This window comes from Poecile atricapillus, chromosome W (assembly GCF_030490865.1).
Source record: "Poecile atricapillus isolate bPoeAtr1 chromosome W, bPoeAtr1.hap1, whole genome shotgun sequence".
Taxonomy (NCBI): domain Eukaryota; kingdom Metazoa; phylum Chordata; class Aves; order Passeriformes; family Paridae; genus Poecile; species Poecile atricapillus.
In genome coordinates this window covers 13,476,350-13,493,844 of record NC_081288.1, presented here as the reverse complement: position 1 = coordinate 13,493,844, position 17,495 = coordinate 13,476,350, and the positions used below count along the sequence as shown (strand labels likewise).

The window sequence follows — 17,495 nt, the reverse complement described above, 5'->3', positions numbered from 1 at the left end:
AAACAAAAGGATTCAATTCCCTTTTAGAAATGGGTATATAAAATATTTTTATATGGAGAAATAAGATACAGTTTGATTTCCTTACATATTTTAAGAGAAGAATAAATACATATTTTTATACACCCTGCTATAACCTGGCAGTACTGTACAGCACAGAAAGAGCTTTAACTGCTTCCCTGAGTCTGGGAAGAGACTGAAGGCTAACCTAAAACAGTAGTTTACGCTCATCCCTACAACACTGCCAGAAGGATGAGGGACACAAAAACAGTTACCCTCCCACTTGGAAAGAGTTGTGGTAAATTCACAACTCCTCACAGAGAATCTCCTCTCCCAAGGACAAAGACTCTACCTAACTGGTGACTGCCTACAACTCCACTGCTGGAAGAACATCTTAATACATTTCAAAATAATGTACAAGATTATCAGAATCAAGGACCATCAGAAATTACTAACAAGCTTGTTGCATAAGCAGACAGAAGGATGGAGCTCAAATTAGTATTTTAATTAGCTATAATTTTAAAAATACATGAAGAGCTAACAAATCCAACAGCATTCATTAACTGAATGTAAAAATACAGGTTAATATTGAGTAGGAATACAAGATTTGTCTTAAGTATATCAGCTCTAAAAATTTCTAATCTTGTTTTTCCAATTCCAAGTATTTAACAGCAGTCTCTTCAGTCTCTTACTATACTATGATCAAGTAGGTGCTTAAGCATCAACTCAGAAGTCTAAACATTTAACTTCAGCTTCTCCAATAAGAACCTAGGTTAGTCTTTTCATACTTATTAACTGAATGCTTTGAAAAATAAAGAGTAATCAGAAAGATCAAGCACAGAGAAGCCAATATTCAAGAAGTTTCTCTCCCATCATTTTGCATCCTTCGAGTTCTTTGATTCACATACATGTCAATCACCAAGATACTTTATTACTCACTACATGCAAATTAAGCAATGCCTAGGTCTTCATTTTACCATACTAACAAAAAACTTGGGACAGAATACCAGAAACATCCTTTTTAGAGGGGAAAAAAGCTATACCTTGTGCAGCGATGCACAAGCAAAGGCATGACCAAATTAATGAGTAGTCAATACTGACTAGAATTAAATTAAAAAGTACTCACTGGCCTTACCTGACTATGTTGCCTATAAGAAAACCACACAACCTTCAAGCACTTTTCTGATGGAAGGAAATTTCTTGTGACTCACCGTAATTAAAACACCATTTAGTTACATTTACTTCCAGTGCAGCTGTAACTTTTAAGCAGTATTTTACTTTTTAAGTTATTTTAATATGCATTACCTGCATTTGTCACAACAGATCATATATCCATCATCATGTGTAAAGCCACAAATGCATCTGGTAATATCCGTTCCATAGCTTCCATCCTCTGACGTACTGATGGTAGTAGCACTGGAGGTTTCATCAAAGTTGGGAGTGGTAAATATGCCTACTTCATTCTTGCTTATAAGCACTGATGGAGGAGGAGAAGCTGGAGGCGTTGGAGGAGGCCGAGCACCATAGTTATGGTCCTAGAATTTTGTTAAAAGGCAATTTATCATAAATGCTCATACACTGATGGTTATTCAAGCCAAAATGTAAGAATTCATTTGGCAAAGAACTTCAGGCTTCTTATTTTTGCAGTAAAAGGTTAAAATTTAAGTTATATCCCAATTCAACCTTATTTTCTAACTTCTTAACTAAGTCAGACATTTAAGTGCACTATTTTCTGCTTCTGATAGACCAATTTTAGCCAACTTATCCAACTCCCAATAAGATACAAATATATAAGCATGAATCAGTTTTTCCAGATAAAACCAGCACATTTTTACATAATATCTATTTGAACAGAATACTTGGCACAAAACTTACTGCGTAGGGCAAACCAATGTAACTGTGTGAATGCGAGCCGCTGGTATACAACTGATGAGGATAACTGTTCGATTTTTCAACTACCACAGGGCTAGCTTCTACAGATTCTGGTCTGCAAGGCAAAAGACAGATGACGAACAAATGCAATTACTATATAATTTATATGAATAAATTGGAGGCACTTGATGCACAACTTCTAATTAATTCCCTGCTGGTTCTGTTTAAAGGAGCATATGGGGGCAGGAACAAGCTTGCAAACTCCCCCCGCAGCCCCCTCACTGAGCGGTACCAGAAGCTGCCAAAAGGAATTCTGCCCAAGGACTGATGCTGCACAACCACAGAGCCCTGCAGCGACACACAGCGACAGTGGCCTGGCACCACCAGCACCGACTGCTCCTACAAGCAGAAACCCTAACCAGTGCAAATTGTCTAAACAAGGCAGTTTCTACTGATTTATCTTTAAATAGAAAGAAAAAGGTGGTAACCATTTGCAAGACAAAGCTTTGTATCAAAAGCATTACCTTCTTTAATATACAAACCATGTTTTATATGGACTAAACCACACTACAAATCAAGAAAGATAAAGGAATACTAAAACAGGAGGATCTATTTGAGCACAAAAATTTACATCTTCATGGCCTTTCTCGAGCAGTTGTTCATGTGTGCATGACCAAGATAACTTGCAATTTTTTTGTGGCATTGTATGATTTAATCACACTAAGACAAATTAGTCTAGGTTACCAAAAGTCTGGTTCAGTTTTCAAATTTTAATATGTGTGAATTCTATTTCCTATCACATATCTTACTAATTCCTTGAACTGATTTTAAAAATAAACTTGGTGTTTCTGAATCTTAAATTGAAATAGATACTGATGGCATTTTTTTGTTACACATTGAGATACTTGATTGAGGCTTTTTTGCTATGCCATAAAGCTGTACTATAGTTTGATTTAAGAGGACACCAGCAACTTACATTTGTTAGTTTTTGGAAAAATATATAATTAATGATTAACTTTCTGAACAAAATGCAGCATTTTCACATCTCTTTGTAAGTGTCCTACTAATGGGTTTGGTGGCCCATTTCTTCTTTTAAGCTTTTTCCCATGTGAGGCTGCTACATGATAAAATTGTTTAAGAAGAAACTAGTTAAAAGCACGTCTGGGGGAGGGCTTTAGTTTCTAGAGTCCAAAGGAAAAAATCTTTTTTAAAAAGATTACCATCTCCAACAGTTGTCAGCTGCCTTTTTTTGAGAGTGAACAAACACGTGAGCACACAAATCATGTGAAGTACTAACATTAAAAATATGTCTGACTAGCATGAGACAAACCAAATCTGACAGCACTTGCTCTTCTTTACCTCATAAACCCAGAAAAATCCTCATTTACTCTCTTACATACCTTCATAACTTGAAAATACAATTTTATTTGGAATTAACAAACAGCTTAGAACTTTAGCTCATGACCAAAATAAAGACAAAATATGAAAAAACTGTGCCTTTCCAACCAATTGGCTTTTACCTATTTACCAACACATTTGTGCAGTAATCACACATCTCTTCTGTGCTCTGGTTATCCTTCTGATGACCTAGCCAACAAAAATGCCAGCAAATGAAACATCAGCTATGCATCCATCATGACTAGGGCAGAAATCAGCTTCTCCAGTAACAAGCAGGTCTGGACCACTGTGTTGCTTCCACTTCTTTTCCTCCCCATTTCCTGAATGGGATGAGCAGTAACGCGGGTTCTCTTACGCACTCTGCATTCAATGCTCAGCCTAGGCCTTGCTGAAAAGTACTCCATTTTCAGAGCAGGAAGGCTTACTAATAAAGGACAGGCAGGAGGGGATTCTGGTACAATCCACCCAGGATTAATTTCAGAGAGTTTCCTTCATTAAAAATAAGTATTACTATGACCTAAATACCAGCGACAGGAACATTCAGTGAAAGATATGAGAATGAAAGTATCCTGAAAAGAGAGGTTGTGTATTTCATCAACTGACTAAAAAAATAAAAAAGATAGTCCAAGTCTCTTTTAAGATATTACGCAAGACAGTACCTCCAATACCCTACATCCATTTCTTATTACTCTAGCAATTTATAAACCACTTAGGAGAACAAAATTTAATATTTAGAGGCATAACAGTGGTGGGAAGCAGAAGTGTAAAGCTTCCAAAAACAATTTATTACCAACTGTTTTAGAACTCATAAAACAAATTCAGAGAACAATGTTACTAAGAAGAAGGCACATCTTTACTTGAACAAGGAAAACCAGAAAAATGGTGGGAGAAAAATCAGGTGACACATAAAGGCAACTATTAAAAAATTAGGAGCACAACCAGCTTTCAGTAAAACTTTTTTCAAATACTTATCCAGGCACAGACACTGCTTTCAATTATAACAGATGTTCACTAGAGTGCTGAATGTAAATGTTACTGTTCCATTTACCCACTGCACTGGGCTGGGGAAGTGAGGAAGAAACCAAGAACTATGGGAAAGAGTTCCAAGAGCATTCACTGAAGCTAGAAATTAATCATCATAGGTTTCCTTTACAGTCAACAGAAAAGTGAGGCAGACCCCATAAAGTAGAACAGAATGAACACAATTTTTCCAGACAGCCACAGACATAATCAACTTTGACAGACAGGTTACTGAATTCGGTATTACTCCTGGTTTTGCCAACCATGTGCATGACCTTAGAAGAAAAGACACCCTCTGTACTCCTGTCTGTTCAAAGGTCAAGTCCTTCTTCTGAAACAGACATCTCAGAATTGCACAGCTTTAAGAAGAAATGTGTCTTGTCAAAATATTTAATTGTTCAGATGATTAAGGCATGAGATACTATGTAATTTAAAAATCAAGTTTTACGTTTTTTAGGCTCAAGCACCAGGGCCCAAGCAGCAAGGCACTAACTACTGCACTACAGAAAAACATCCCCTCATCTCACCACCAGCATTCTTACAGCCATTTCAGAAAGCAAGTTTTCAGGAGGAAAAAGTATAAGAATTCAGATCTGCGAGAACACTGTGAGGCTTTCCTTGATTGTATTTTTGGACATTAGCCAGTTCTGTCAGAGACTGAGGTACTAAACCTGTCAGCCTTCTGATCATACCACATTTTTCAGCTTCACCTCAAACAACTGCAATCTTACTGTGTAACTAAAAAAGATATTTATTGTATTTTTTGTTTTCATCAAAACTGCAATGTCTGTATTACAACACAGTATATACGAAGCTCGATAAAAATGTTATTATTTCCTAAATAAACAAACATTACTGTGATAAACTAACCATGGTATTTTGCAAAAATATCATATACACTTGTTAAGCGTTGTGGTCAACAATTCAAAACTGTGCAAAATGTTCACAGGGAGCAAAACAAAAAGCTCTACATAAAAGCTTTCCACATGCTCTTGGGCTGCAGTGATTTAAGACATTCCTGTACCTTGAAAACTGTACCTTGGAAGTATTTTCTCAAATCAATTAAAAAACCAAAGATATCCATATTTAAAGAAAAAAGCCTTGAGAGAATTGTCATTTAGCAAGCGAAGCAACTACATGCTCTGGGCCATTTCCTACTGCTGGTATCTAAAATGGAAACAAAATATTCTGAAAATTGCCAGCAGATGGCACTAGTGAGAAACTAAAAGACACGCGAGACCAGTTCATTTACAAAACCTCAATCCCAACACATTTATAGTTAATTTATATTAAGGAAATCAGCCAGCAATGATTCAAATAAAGTCAATTCGTCTCTAAAACGTGATCTCCCCAACTCCATTTCTTTTAAATATTGTTTTGTTTTTGACCATTTAGTAATAAATTTTTTTCTAAAAAAGAACAAAAAAAAAAAAGGAAAAGAACAAAAAAAACCCCCACACAATTTTTGACTAATACCCAAAATACAATCAGTTAGACTTTGGGGCCATCAACCACTTCCGTAAGTATGTAGATATTCAGATGGGAAACAAAAGCTCACTGAAAATAAAATGTTCAAAGACAGTTGGGGTATCCAAGCTTTAGGCTGTGAAAACTTATCTAAGAGTACTTCCTGAAAATGTGTCAGAACTCCAAATGCAAACTCAGCAGCATCAATCTTCCACAATCCAGTTTGATAGGTCTAATTTTCAAGGAGTTCAGGTTTATTTCCTGTTTGTACCAGCACACCTGAACAGTATCTAGCTGAAGGTCATCTCAGATAAAAAAATACAATATATTTTGCATGAGAAACAGCATTTTCTATTTCAAGACACTTCATCTGACCAAAAGACATTTGACATGCTTTAACACCTAGACAACAAGAACCAAGAACTGCTTCTCTACCAGGGAGTGGGTTCTTCTACCTAAGTGCCTTGTAACAGGCCCTACAAGTACAAGCTGGCCCAATTATCAACTGTATTTAAGACTACACCAATGTTCTTTTTCTCCTGGATACTGAACTCAACAGAGTGATCTGTACACTGTTATTGTGAGGTTTATTATACAGGCCTTCTTTCTAAAAAACATGTACAGATATTAAAACCAGAAAAGCAAGTTCCATTCATAGTATTTCCCAAAGTGTAGCTTATACTTATGCTCCAAGCTACACAAGCACTCTCTGGAGCCAGGGAGTGCATTTGGAAACTTCAGAAATGGCTTGCTCTGCTTACGACTACAAGGACCTCACCATTAAGAAGCCACACATCCTGATCTTTAGTAAGATCTACAAGTAAAGGCGAAGTATGTGTCTTTTGACTATGATGACATGAAGATCTATCTGGACACCCCACTTAAGTACGTGTAACGTTAAGAAACAAACTATTTCACCCAATTTTTAAGATCCTTAAACCTCTTAGTAGACTATTCTACACACACCTATTTGCTACAATTATGAAAATAATGTGTGGAACTATTAGTCATATAAACTATCCCCTTTTTTAATAGCCTTACGCCTTGGTTCGAAGCATAAGGAAAAATCTTTCAGCACTAAGAGACTGTACTACACAAAGAGCTTTTTCCTAAGCTGCTTCTCCTGCATAATCAAGTTTACCACTCCCCCATTCTTGTGTTTGCTCATGCTTCAGCAACTGATGAAGCAATATGAGACCTGCCAGTCACAGTGGAAAAATTCCAGCTCCTCCCTCTTGGGAAAACCCCAGAACTTGCTCAAAGACCATCTATGACTGCCATTAATACACTCTACATCCAACATGCTACTCTCTGGAAGAACATGTACAGGAACAAAAAATAAACCACACAGATGGTGACAGGAAAGGTTTACTACAGCTGCGTAAGCTGGTAGGTTAGGGACACACCTTTGTGCCACACTTGTGACAGTGACATAGCTTTTGAATCAGCGTACACCGATCCTGCAACTACACATATTTCAGCCTGAGTATGGCTGAGATGACAAGAATTAATCTAACTGGTAACAGCCACTTAACATATGAAGAAAAGCAGCTCCTAATTGGTTCACTCTGCCACAGTATCAAACAAATAACACACTGTGAACTCTATCTTGTTTATACTGACAACTATATTTATTTATTTTAATTTCAGTATGACATGCTGTGGCTGCAAGGGGTGTCAGCAACCTCAGGAATCATGACCCTCTCAAAACATGAAAGAAAAGCACAAGAAAAGATAATGAAAAGAAACATGAACAGTTCACTAAAGTTAAAAAATTTTCTGCATCAAGGTAACTTGTGTTCATAATATGGAAATATAAAACAACTTTAAAAATATATTGCAAAAAATATTTTGAACTGCAAAGTCTTGGTTCTCTTCAAATAAATGGCACAAACCAAGAACAGCCTCATATATAACTGGAAGTACTGGAAAAACTGGAAATAGAGAAACATCCCTTTAAAAAGCTATTCTAGAGTTCTGCTCAAACCTTCCCTTGAAGTTTGGAGGAAAAACCACTTTTATTAAACGTTTGATAGTCATGCAGATGCTACACACATGGAAATGTTTGTCTGACAAGAAATGTATCCAGTCAGAGATCAAAAATACCTAAACCTTAGCCCATAAGTAGGATGGAGACTAGGAGACTTGGGGGAAAAAATAGTAAAGAACCACAACACAAAAAAACCCACACATAATAACATCACCACCCCCTGCCCCTCCCCGCCAAACCTAATAAAAAAACCTCACATGCCATCCTCCCCATCCCCCAAAACCCAGAAACTCACAACACTAAAATATTTTGTGCAAAGCCAGAGTTTACTGAATGCATAGTTTCATTGGCTCTTTGCAACCCATTATACACAGTTATTAAATGATTTTTCTACTAGCTTTACAATTAGAAATAACTTTCGGAAGGCATGGTATTAGCCATTTAAGCTAGGCCTTCAGTTTTCATTATGAAATGCACCCTTGTCTTAATTACTATTTTCTTGCAGCTTAATGCACTGAATTAATTTATCTTTCTAATGTGCAAAAACAAAAAAAAATTTTACATGTAGTTAAAAAGGAAGCTGAAATGGCAAAATATTTGAAGTATGAGAAGTAATCTAAGCAGCATCTTTATTTCTCAGTCTGATAAGCAAGAAAAATATGCATTTGTAGAAACATTTAGCTTCTCTCCTTTGTTCCCCCTGAAGTGGAGGAAACTGACATAATGTCACTGAATAAAGTGACAGTTATTAATTTAAGCAATTAAATATTCAATGAAGTAAGGAAACTCTTATGTTTTCTCCAACTGTATTCAAAAAACAGTCATAAAGGAAAAATGAAAAGGAATTAAAAAATAAGTAAGAAAACTTACAAATTATGTTCACATACTTACTCTGAGCCTGCAGCCATTTCCAAATAAGAAGTATCTGCTGTGTCAACCCCCAATGGGATCACTATGCTCATGACGTTCGTTTCTGATAAATTCGATTACTACGGAGTCCTATGCATTGGTATCCAAAACACTGGGGCATGCCAGCCACAGTGCTCATTGCAAACATCTAAGTGCATCCACAAACCCTGTCAAAAACGAAATGAAACATGCAGAAGATTAAATCAGTTCATTTTAAACTCAGGCAATTTTACATCACGTATTTAATTAAAAAAATTGCCACTTTTATCTGTCACAATTATTTCATTAGTTTTATTTTACACAAGCAAAAGGAAAACATTCAATCCTCTCTAAAAGTTAAGTGCAAATAAACTTCTTTAAAGATTGTGATAATCTTAACACCTGAACTTGAAAATATTGGAAATGGACAATCATTACAATTTATGATTAAAAACCCCAGCACAATCAGGGAAGTGCCAGAGAATCACTTTATGGCAGATTTACTAAATACGAAGTACATTTGCTTACTGCCCCGTGATGTCAAAGCTTAGTTGCTGTACCTTTCAACAGAAACCTAGTTAGAGAATTTGCATGTACCTCTAAGGCAGCACTGCTCACTTGATTTGCACTTAAAAAAATAAATCTAATGTCTTAACTACCATTTTGTATTTTTGAAAAAAAACAACATCATTCCACTAATTCACAATAATGATAGGAAATATTTTCCATTTTAATTAATCACCATTAGAAGATACTATTCCCGTTCAATGCCACTTTTGGAAGTAATTTTTTTAAAAGAGTAAAATAGAAATAATAAGCAGTAGTTTTCAACTGCAGAGCAAACTACAATCTACTTGACTCGCACGAGTGAATACCCTATCAGACCTGTATGCCAGTTACTACCAGTCCCCTGCACTTCCCTTACTGCAGGCTAGGGCAGAACACCCAATCAACCACAGGAGAAATATAAACAAGTATTAGTAAACTAACGCACCTTTATGCTCTAATACAGACCAGGTTTTACACATGTGACCAGGTAATTTAAGTAAAATAGCTCAGGATCTTCAGTACTTACATAACGAATAATTGCAAATGCTTACCAAAACGTCAAAGTTGCAAGACCACAGACCACTTTGCAATGAAGCACATACCGTGCCTAATAAAGATACTCCTCTCACACCACAAAATGTTGTATCTTAGCTGATGTCTAGATGAGCACAATTTTGAGACCAACATATTTTCACAGAATCACAAAATGTGCTGAGTTGGAAGGAAGCCACCAGCATCAAGACCAACTCCCGGTCTTGCACAGCACCATTCCCAAGAGTTACACCACTTGCCCAAGAACATTATCCAAATTCTTGAACTCTGTCAGGCTGGTGCTGTGACCACTGCCCTGGGGAGCCTGTTCCAGAGCACAGCAACCCTCTGGGGGAAAAACCTTTTCCTAATATTGAATCTGAACATCCCCCAACACAACTTCAGGCCACTCCCTCAGATCCTGTCACTGGTCACCACAGAGGAGATCAGTGCCTGCCCCTCCTCTTCCTCATGAGGAAGTTGTAACCGCAGTGAGGTCTCCCCTCAGTGTCCTCCAAGCTGAAGAGGCCAAGTGACCTCAGCCACTCCTCATATGGCTTCTCCTCAAAGTCCTTCACCACCTTTGTTGCCCTCTTTTGGACACTCTCTAATAGTTTAATGTCATTTTTACACTGTGGTGCTCAAAACTGCCCCAGCACTTGAGGTGAGGCCACCCCAGAGCAGCGCAGAGCGGGACGATCTTGCCCAGCTGGCGATGCTGTGCCTGATGCCTCCATGGGTGGGTGGCCCTCCTGGCTGCCAGTGCACTGCTGACTCACGTTCAACTTTCCATCATCCAGGACACTCAGGTCCCTTGCTGTGGTGCTGCTTTCCAGCCTCTCATTCCCCAGACTGTCCATACATCCATGTTTGTCCCATTCCAAGTGTAGAATCTGGCATTTTTCCTGGTTGAACTCTATTTTAACATGTCATCCTTGCCAAACACTATACTACCAAAAAGCACAAGCCCCTGGTGAAAAATGGCCTTCAGACAAACACTGTGAATTAAATCTGAATTGTCTTCCTTTATTGATTAGGTTGACATCTTCAGGATGACGAAGTGGCATGTACAAGACATCCCTAAGGATGAGATGGCAGCAAGTCTTCATCTAGCTTTTGTAATACTAGTGGAGATTGGCAATTAACTGAAGAATATGCCAAGATGTTTGAAGCGCCTAAACTTACAGTTAGTTCATTCTCCTTTTAGACAGTAAAAGGTGTGTTTTGGTCCTGTTATGTGAGATATCAAATACAATGAACTAGAAGGCTATTGAGCCAAGTAGCCATTGGAATATTCTACTTTCCTCATTTAAACACTGAGCATTTTCTTACTAAATACCACAAGTAACAAACCATATCACTAGCTATGCAAAAAAGTAAGAAAAAATGTACTATTTCCAAGAATAAGAAGCAAGAAAAACACGTTAAATCAAGAGGAGGCATAGAATATTTTCAGTAGAAGGCTTAAGAAAAACAAAAGCCCCCCTAGCAGTTAAGTGAGCATTTGTTTTCCCACCATATAGATAACTCTACTCACAGGGCAGAACCCTGAACAGCTGCACCAACAACTTAAAGAAACATCAACTCACCATTTAGTTCCCATCTTCTGAAAAAGTAAAAAATTTACCCAGTAACTAAAAGGAAACCAAGAATTTTTAAAATCCAGGTAAATCAGCTAGCCCAGGGTTAATGGCTATTCCATTACCCCCTGCAGTGTGACCTCTGCTAACAAATCATTAGCAGAATAGGGTTTTTACTTTGCCTGCTATTAGGTAATTCTTTAGTGGTCTAACATAGGTCTAAAACACATATTGGACAACACTGCCTAGGATCAAGATCTTCACTCAGAAAGATGTTTCTTGCACTTAAGCTTGACTTTGGTGGTGGTGTGGTTTTTCTTAAAACATTTTCTTTAAACACTTCTGACCAGGTAAAGAACCGGCTGTAGAATAACGCAGGCAAAAACGCCCTGGAGACTGATGGAATGAAGAACATAGTTAGACAGCTGTCTCATGGGCTGTGACACCTCCAGACTTGCATAAAACGACTGAGGTTACCCAATCATCAAATAGTCAAGTGACTTCCCTTGTCAACACAGAAAGAAGAGATTTGCTTACCAAATCTGATAATCAAGTGATATTTGGGGCTTCTTTTAAAACGTAATGCAGAAAAAAGAAGAGCTGTGCATACATTTTCAGAGCTATGTATTGACTGAAAATTAATGGCTAATGCATGTCTTAATTAATGACAATCTCTGACAAAGCAAATACATCACCATTCTTGCTAGAAGACCACCACAACAAAACCAAACAACCCAACAAAGAAAGGCGGGGGACACACACAGCCAAAACAAACTTCCTACCCTATAGCACGCTATTCAAATACAGCTCTGTCAGAATTCAGTTCAAAAATTCTAATAGCCTGATCTACACTGAATAAAATCAGAAACTTAAGGAATCAAGATTTTTTTTTTTGCCTGAAGAGCATTAAACAGATAAAACAAATCTTTTATCTAAAAGGAAGTGGAACATGATTGCAATATTAACTCACTGGTTTTTACCACCTTCATCACAAGATGAAGATTGTAAGAAAGCTTTTCTTTCCTTTGCCTACAGTTAACTATGGAAGAATGGAGGCGGTCACCAGCTTGCAATATCTACACAGCCAAGTTAATTCAAACAAACATTGCTCCTTATTTATGAGTAGCCATCCTCAACAAATGTCCGTAATGGGAGTGGGGGGAGATCTATGATAAATTAATAACACTACACCCACTTATTAAACAAAACTGTCACCTTATATATGGGCCATCCAATTATGATCACTACAGTGATGTCAAATTAGGAATGATGGAAAATAATTATTTTCTGCCATGTCAGAAACAGAAGCAGTGTCATAACATACTAATATTCCCAGTATTTCTGTAAGTTCAGAAAGAAAATAACACAACCACTGGGGAATTTTATCTATGAAGAGACTGCTTATCCTTTGAAGCTTGGTATTTTAGATGAGTCATAAAATACTATCTGCTGTCATGATTTGGTACTTTCCAATTCCTTCAAGTATCCATCTATTTCAAGTAATTATTCTTTCAGAACTCTGACAAACTGTCATCCATGGCCTTTAAGAAACTGTTTTCGTAAGTACATTAATTTCTCCAACTCAGTGTTTAAGAAAGTATTTCTTCAAGTAGTACATGAATTTGAAAGACAGGAAGACCACTCTGGTTTCTCCAGTTAATTTCGGGGTCACAGAGTTAAAACTATTATAAAAACTGCTTGTCCAAAGTTCACTGATCAACTCTTTACTTGGCAAAGTGGCTTATCGACTGTGCCTTAATTAACAACAGTCGAGGGCCTCCCAATTTTGTTAAAGTCTACTCTATTAGTGATAGTACACTCTGGAAGAATTTTGGCAACTTCTTAGATTCACCAAATTTTCTCATAATCACCCTACATCTTTATTATATGAGAAAAAAAAAATCCCTTATTCAAATAAATTTTGCTTTTATTTACTTGCAGTAAAAAAGTTTATCTTGCCCTAACAATAAAATATTCCTCTTAAAACCCAGACAAATTTCTGTTCAATCTGACTAAAACATCTTATGCAAGGACAAACCTCCTCACATCCATCACACTTCACCGTTTATTCATACTGGTTTACACTTTTAATGGCACTTCTCTTTGTTTCTAGAAAATAACAGGAGCTTTTTGACTCAACAGCTACATCAAGTCTAAAATATTTGAAGACTCACCATACTTCTCATGACCCACTTCGTGACACCAGGACCCTTTTTGTAAAAATTAATTGTACTCAAACAACAGAAGTATAAAAGCATTATACATTCAAAAATATTAATCTCTGTGGCTTTATACAGAGAACATAATTTATGCAATAAAGAACAGGAAATAACTCACACATTATCCCTGAGGTATTCCACTAAAACAACATTATTCTGTGGTCTAACAGAGACCACATTTCCTTTCTGTCATGTCCTACTAAGATCACTTGTGTCACATCAGAAGAAAAAACTTTTCCACTGGCACACAAAGGAGGAAAAACCCCCAAATATAGACAGCTCAGCTCTTGAATCAGAAGGTAAGTGGGTGATATCCTGAAATGACATCAGTAGTTTTCAACCTGCTAGACCCTATGCTGTATGTCTAAGAATACTAAAGCTCTCGCTTAGATGCACAGATAAAAAACTTTTCATAAAAACCAGTGATAAGAGATGGTGGCAACACCAGTAACAATTTGTCTTAAACGTAAAAAAAACCTAAAGAAACAGCAATATATCAAGATAGCATTATTACTTATAATACTTACAGTAATATTATTTATGACAATGTGGTGAGGGTTTTTAGTTTGTCGGGGGCTTTTAAACCATGTTTATGTCTAATACCACAAAAATCAGAGGGAAAAAAATAAAATAATAAATGAAATTAAATAATAAATGAAAACTGTCTTTGCTATTCTTCACATCTCTTGACAGCTTCTACACAGACAGTGTAGAAGTTCCTTGTTTTTCCCTTCCCATGAATCAATTTTCAGATTCTGTTGTCATGTAACAAATACAAAAAGCACACAAAAGTTACAGAAAATATATTTACTATAGAAGTTAGGAACAGAATTCAAAGCAACTTGATACTTAACATTTGTTTTCTACTTTATAAAGGGACATAAGTGGAATCATAAATTAAGCCTACAATTAAATTATGTCCTAGTTCAAATATAAGAATTTTCCCACATACAGAGAAGATTACACTAACTGAAGTATGCTGATTGCTAAATCAGTTCCTCACATCACTAGGTTATTACAAAAACACTAAATCTTTTTTTATTACTTCAATATACTAACCCCCAACAAAATGTAAAGTTCTTCAATACTTTTTTCTATCAATTGCAGTTATCAGCCATCACCTGTCAACAATTACAAGATTTTAAAAAAAAAAGTTATTGGATGGTTTAGATGTTTCAAGATTTGGGAGATTTCATCACAGAATGCCTCTGCAAAGACAATTACCAGGATCTCCCTAAACACAGAGGTTTAAGGAGAAAAATCTAATTCTAATTAGCCTACAATTAGGCTCTTTCATTAGATGGAACAGTGCTGGTTTAAGATAAATAATTATTTAGATTTTATACTAATGCATACAACTTCACCTTGAAGTTCTTAACTAATGCCATTACAGATGTATTACCATCTCTATACTCTGTCTACTCTGTATTTTCACAGGGTCCATATACAAAATCGACCTAACTAGAGGTGAAAAATTAATCAAGATCTTCTAACCTATCTACATATGACAACTACCCTTCCTTAAAAGCAAAATTATGTAACTTGAAATATGTATTACAAAATACATAAAAGGTGAAAGTGGTAACTTTCCCGTATGTAGTAAATGGAGTAACTGAAATGGCCAAGAATAATAGTCAGTCCCCAACACCTAATAAGTTATTGTTTCCCAACTTACCCAGCAATGGACAGCTCACCTCATGTTTATGCAGAGCTTATTTCTGCTGAACACAAGCACCGAAGAGGCTCTCTTTTGCTAAACTAAGAGTACTGGTAAACCTCTTCCCTCACACCTTTAAATCCAGGCAAGAAATTAGTAACCATTTCCTGGAGCAATATTAAGTATCAGAATACACACAATATATATGAAGGCTCATTTTCATGAGATGTGCACAAATTTTAAGGGAATTAACTTGAAACAACAAATAAATTTGCTGAAATGGTCAATTTTCCACTCAGGCACTGACCAAGGAACAAGAGAAGAAGAGTCATGAGGTTTACAAATAAAAATAAATTAGTGTTAAAACACATGAACTATCTGCATGACAGTCTTGAATCAAGCAAGACCTTTCAGTTTAACCAGCACACAATGCTAACCTGGTTATAACTTCAAGTCAATTTTAATGTCAAAGTATTCTACAGCACTAAGCCCAAACCAAAACTCTTAACTTCCATTTGCTCCCAGTAAAAAATTCAACACCACTGTGAGTCTAGGTTGGCTCCGAAGTTACAAAGGATCACTACAAAACTAATTACTGTTTCCTGTATCAATATGCAAGATGCAAAGATTTCCAAGATTGTATTATTGCTTTCAGACTTCTGCTGACTCCTGCGTATCTTATTGTTACTTGTTTATACAAAGTCATCTCGGGTAATAGATGGCCATAAGGTAGTATTCTGTTTTACTGTATTTTATTACTTCACCATGAATCTTCCACAGGTAAGCTGCATTTACTGAGAATGCAATCTAAACATTCTCCTCCCTCCAATTACATCATGTGTACACACATTTTGCAATCACGAGCAAAAGCAATTCTTGTCATACTTTCCTTCAGATTTACAGGCCAATAATGTTAACCCCTGGTCATAGGAACCACCCTTAACTGCAAGAAATCCACAAGAATGGGCCTAAGGAAAGTTGATACACCTATGCCCTAACACAATCTATACAGAAATCTAACTAAAAATGCAACTATCAATAGTTTGTCAGAATCCACAAACACAGAGTGAAAACTAATGTCCTGAACTGTCACAAAGCCAACAAACTAAGCTTTACTACTTGGCTTTCCTACCTACAGGGTTTTTTTTGCCCCTTTGGAATTTTTTGTTGTTGTTGTTTTGGTTTGGGAGGTCTGCGTATGCATGTTGGGTTCTGTTTGTTTGTTTGATTTTTTTAATTTTCTTTTTATTTGGGAAAAGAACAAGAGAGAAGATTTAAAGAAGATTTAATTAAATAAAATCATGCTTTTCTAAACTGCTGCTTTCTACCACTGCTCTGAGCATACATGTCTAACAAGAATTAGATTATTTTCAAAATTAGCAAGAAAAACTGGCATTTTAATGGTACACTCTAGATATACTTCCAATAATGAACTATACTGTGCACATGTATATATGGATATGCTTGTATCAACACACAAATATGGAAAAAATATGCAGCATATATACACATACCATAAATAAATGTATAAAGTAATCAATATTTATTCATTGCTGTCTGTTTCTCAGGAGGTAACATGCCTTTAATCAGACCTAGAAGCGGAATACATTAATAAATTACTAATCTTACATACAAAGAAGTTTTCTCCGTTTCCCCTAACATGCTCCATAACCGTACCGATTTTCCTAAGAGATTAGGATGGATATCCACATTCCAGATGTTGCACCACTGCAGTGGCAGTAAGAACTGTGCAGCCTTAGAAACAACTGCAAGTACAAATTCAGACCTCTGCTACTGTTTGCTGCTTTCTATGGTAACATAACCTAAGTTAGCAGTTTACTTCTAATTTTTGCTGACACAAAAAAAAAAAAAAAGGAGGAGTAGGAAAAATATGACATAGTAGGCACATTCAAATATACAAATTAAGACCTATTAATGACCAACTCCTGCAAATCATATAGAAGAAATAACCTGTTCCAGGAGAAATCTGGTATTTGTAGTGTGTGATCAAACATTCCCACTGATTTAATGTTTTCTATATCCCTCTCAGCAGTATCTTCTTCCTCATCACAAGACCCTCAATAATCTCCTATGCTGTTCAGGGTCACCTACACATTGCCAGTACTCATATCCATCTAACCTCCTTCTCACATGCCCCATCAGACAGACAAAAATCCAAAAAGGTACCTGCTATGGCTGGTTTGAAGTAACACTTAACAGGCAGCGGCAAAAATCATTATGCTTCCTCTCCGTTTCTCACAGGACACTGCTCATAGCTGCTCCCATCTCCTTTTGCATTTTCAGTAAGCTTCAGAGAGCTCAAGGCT

At 36.5% G+C, this 17,495-nt stretch overlaps 1 protein-coding gene across 5 annotated transcripts in view; it reads right to left on the bottom strand.

Annotated features, from left to right (window-relative positions):
- LOC131592144 (inactive histone-lysine N-methyltransferase 2E-like) overlaps positions 1–17,495 on the bottom strand; it is a 57,354-nt gene that overhangs the window by 29,661 nt on the left and 10,198 nt on the right. For 3 of the 5 annotated variants that reach the window (XM_058863447.1, XM_058863446.1, XM_058863449.1), the window contains 3 exons: positions 8,636–8,820; positions 1,873–1,984; positions 1,303–1,532 (listed from right to left, as the gene is read on the bottom strand). In XM_058863447.1, the coding sequence (XP_058719430.1) occupies positions 1,303–1,532; positions 1,873–1,984; positions 8,636–8,706 (413 nt within the window). In that variant the 5' untranslated portion in view covers positions 8,707–8,820. Of the gene's footprint in view, positions 1–1,302; positions 1,533–1,872; positions 1,985–8,635; positions 8,821–16,682; positions 16,761–17,495 lie in introns of all 5 variants that reach the window. The other 2 variants (XM_058863448.1, XM_058863450.1) reach the window with 2 other exon arrangements.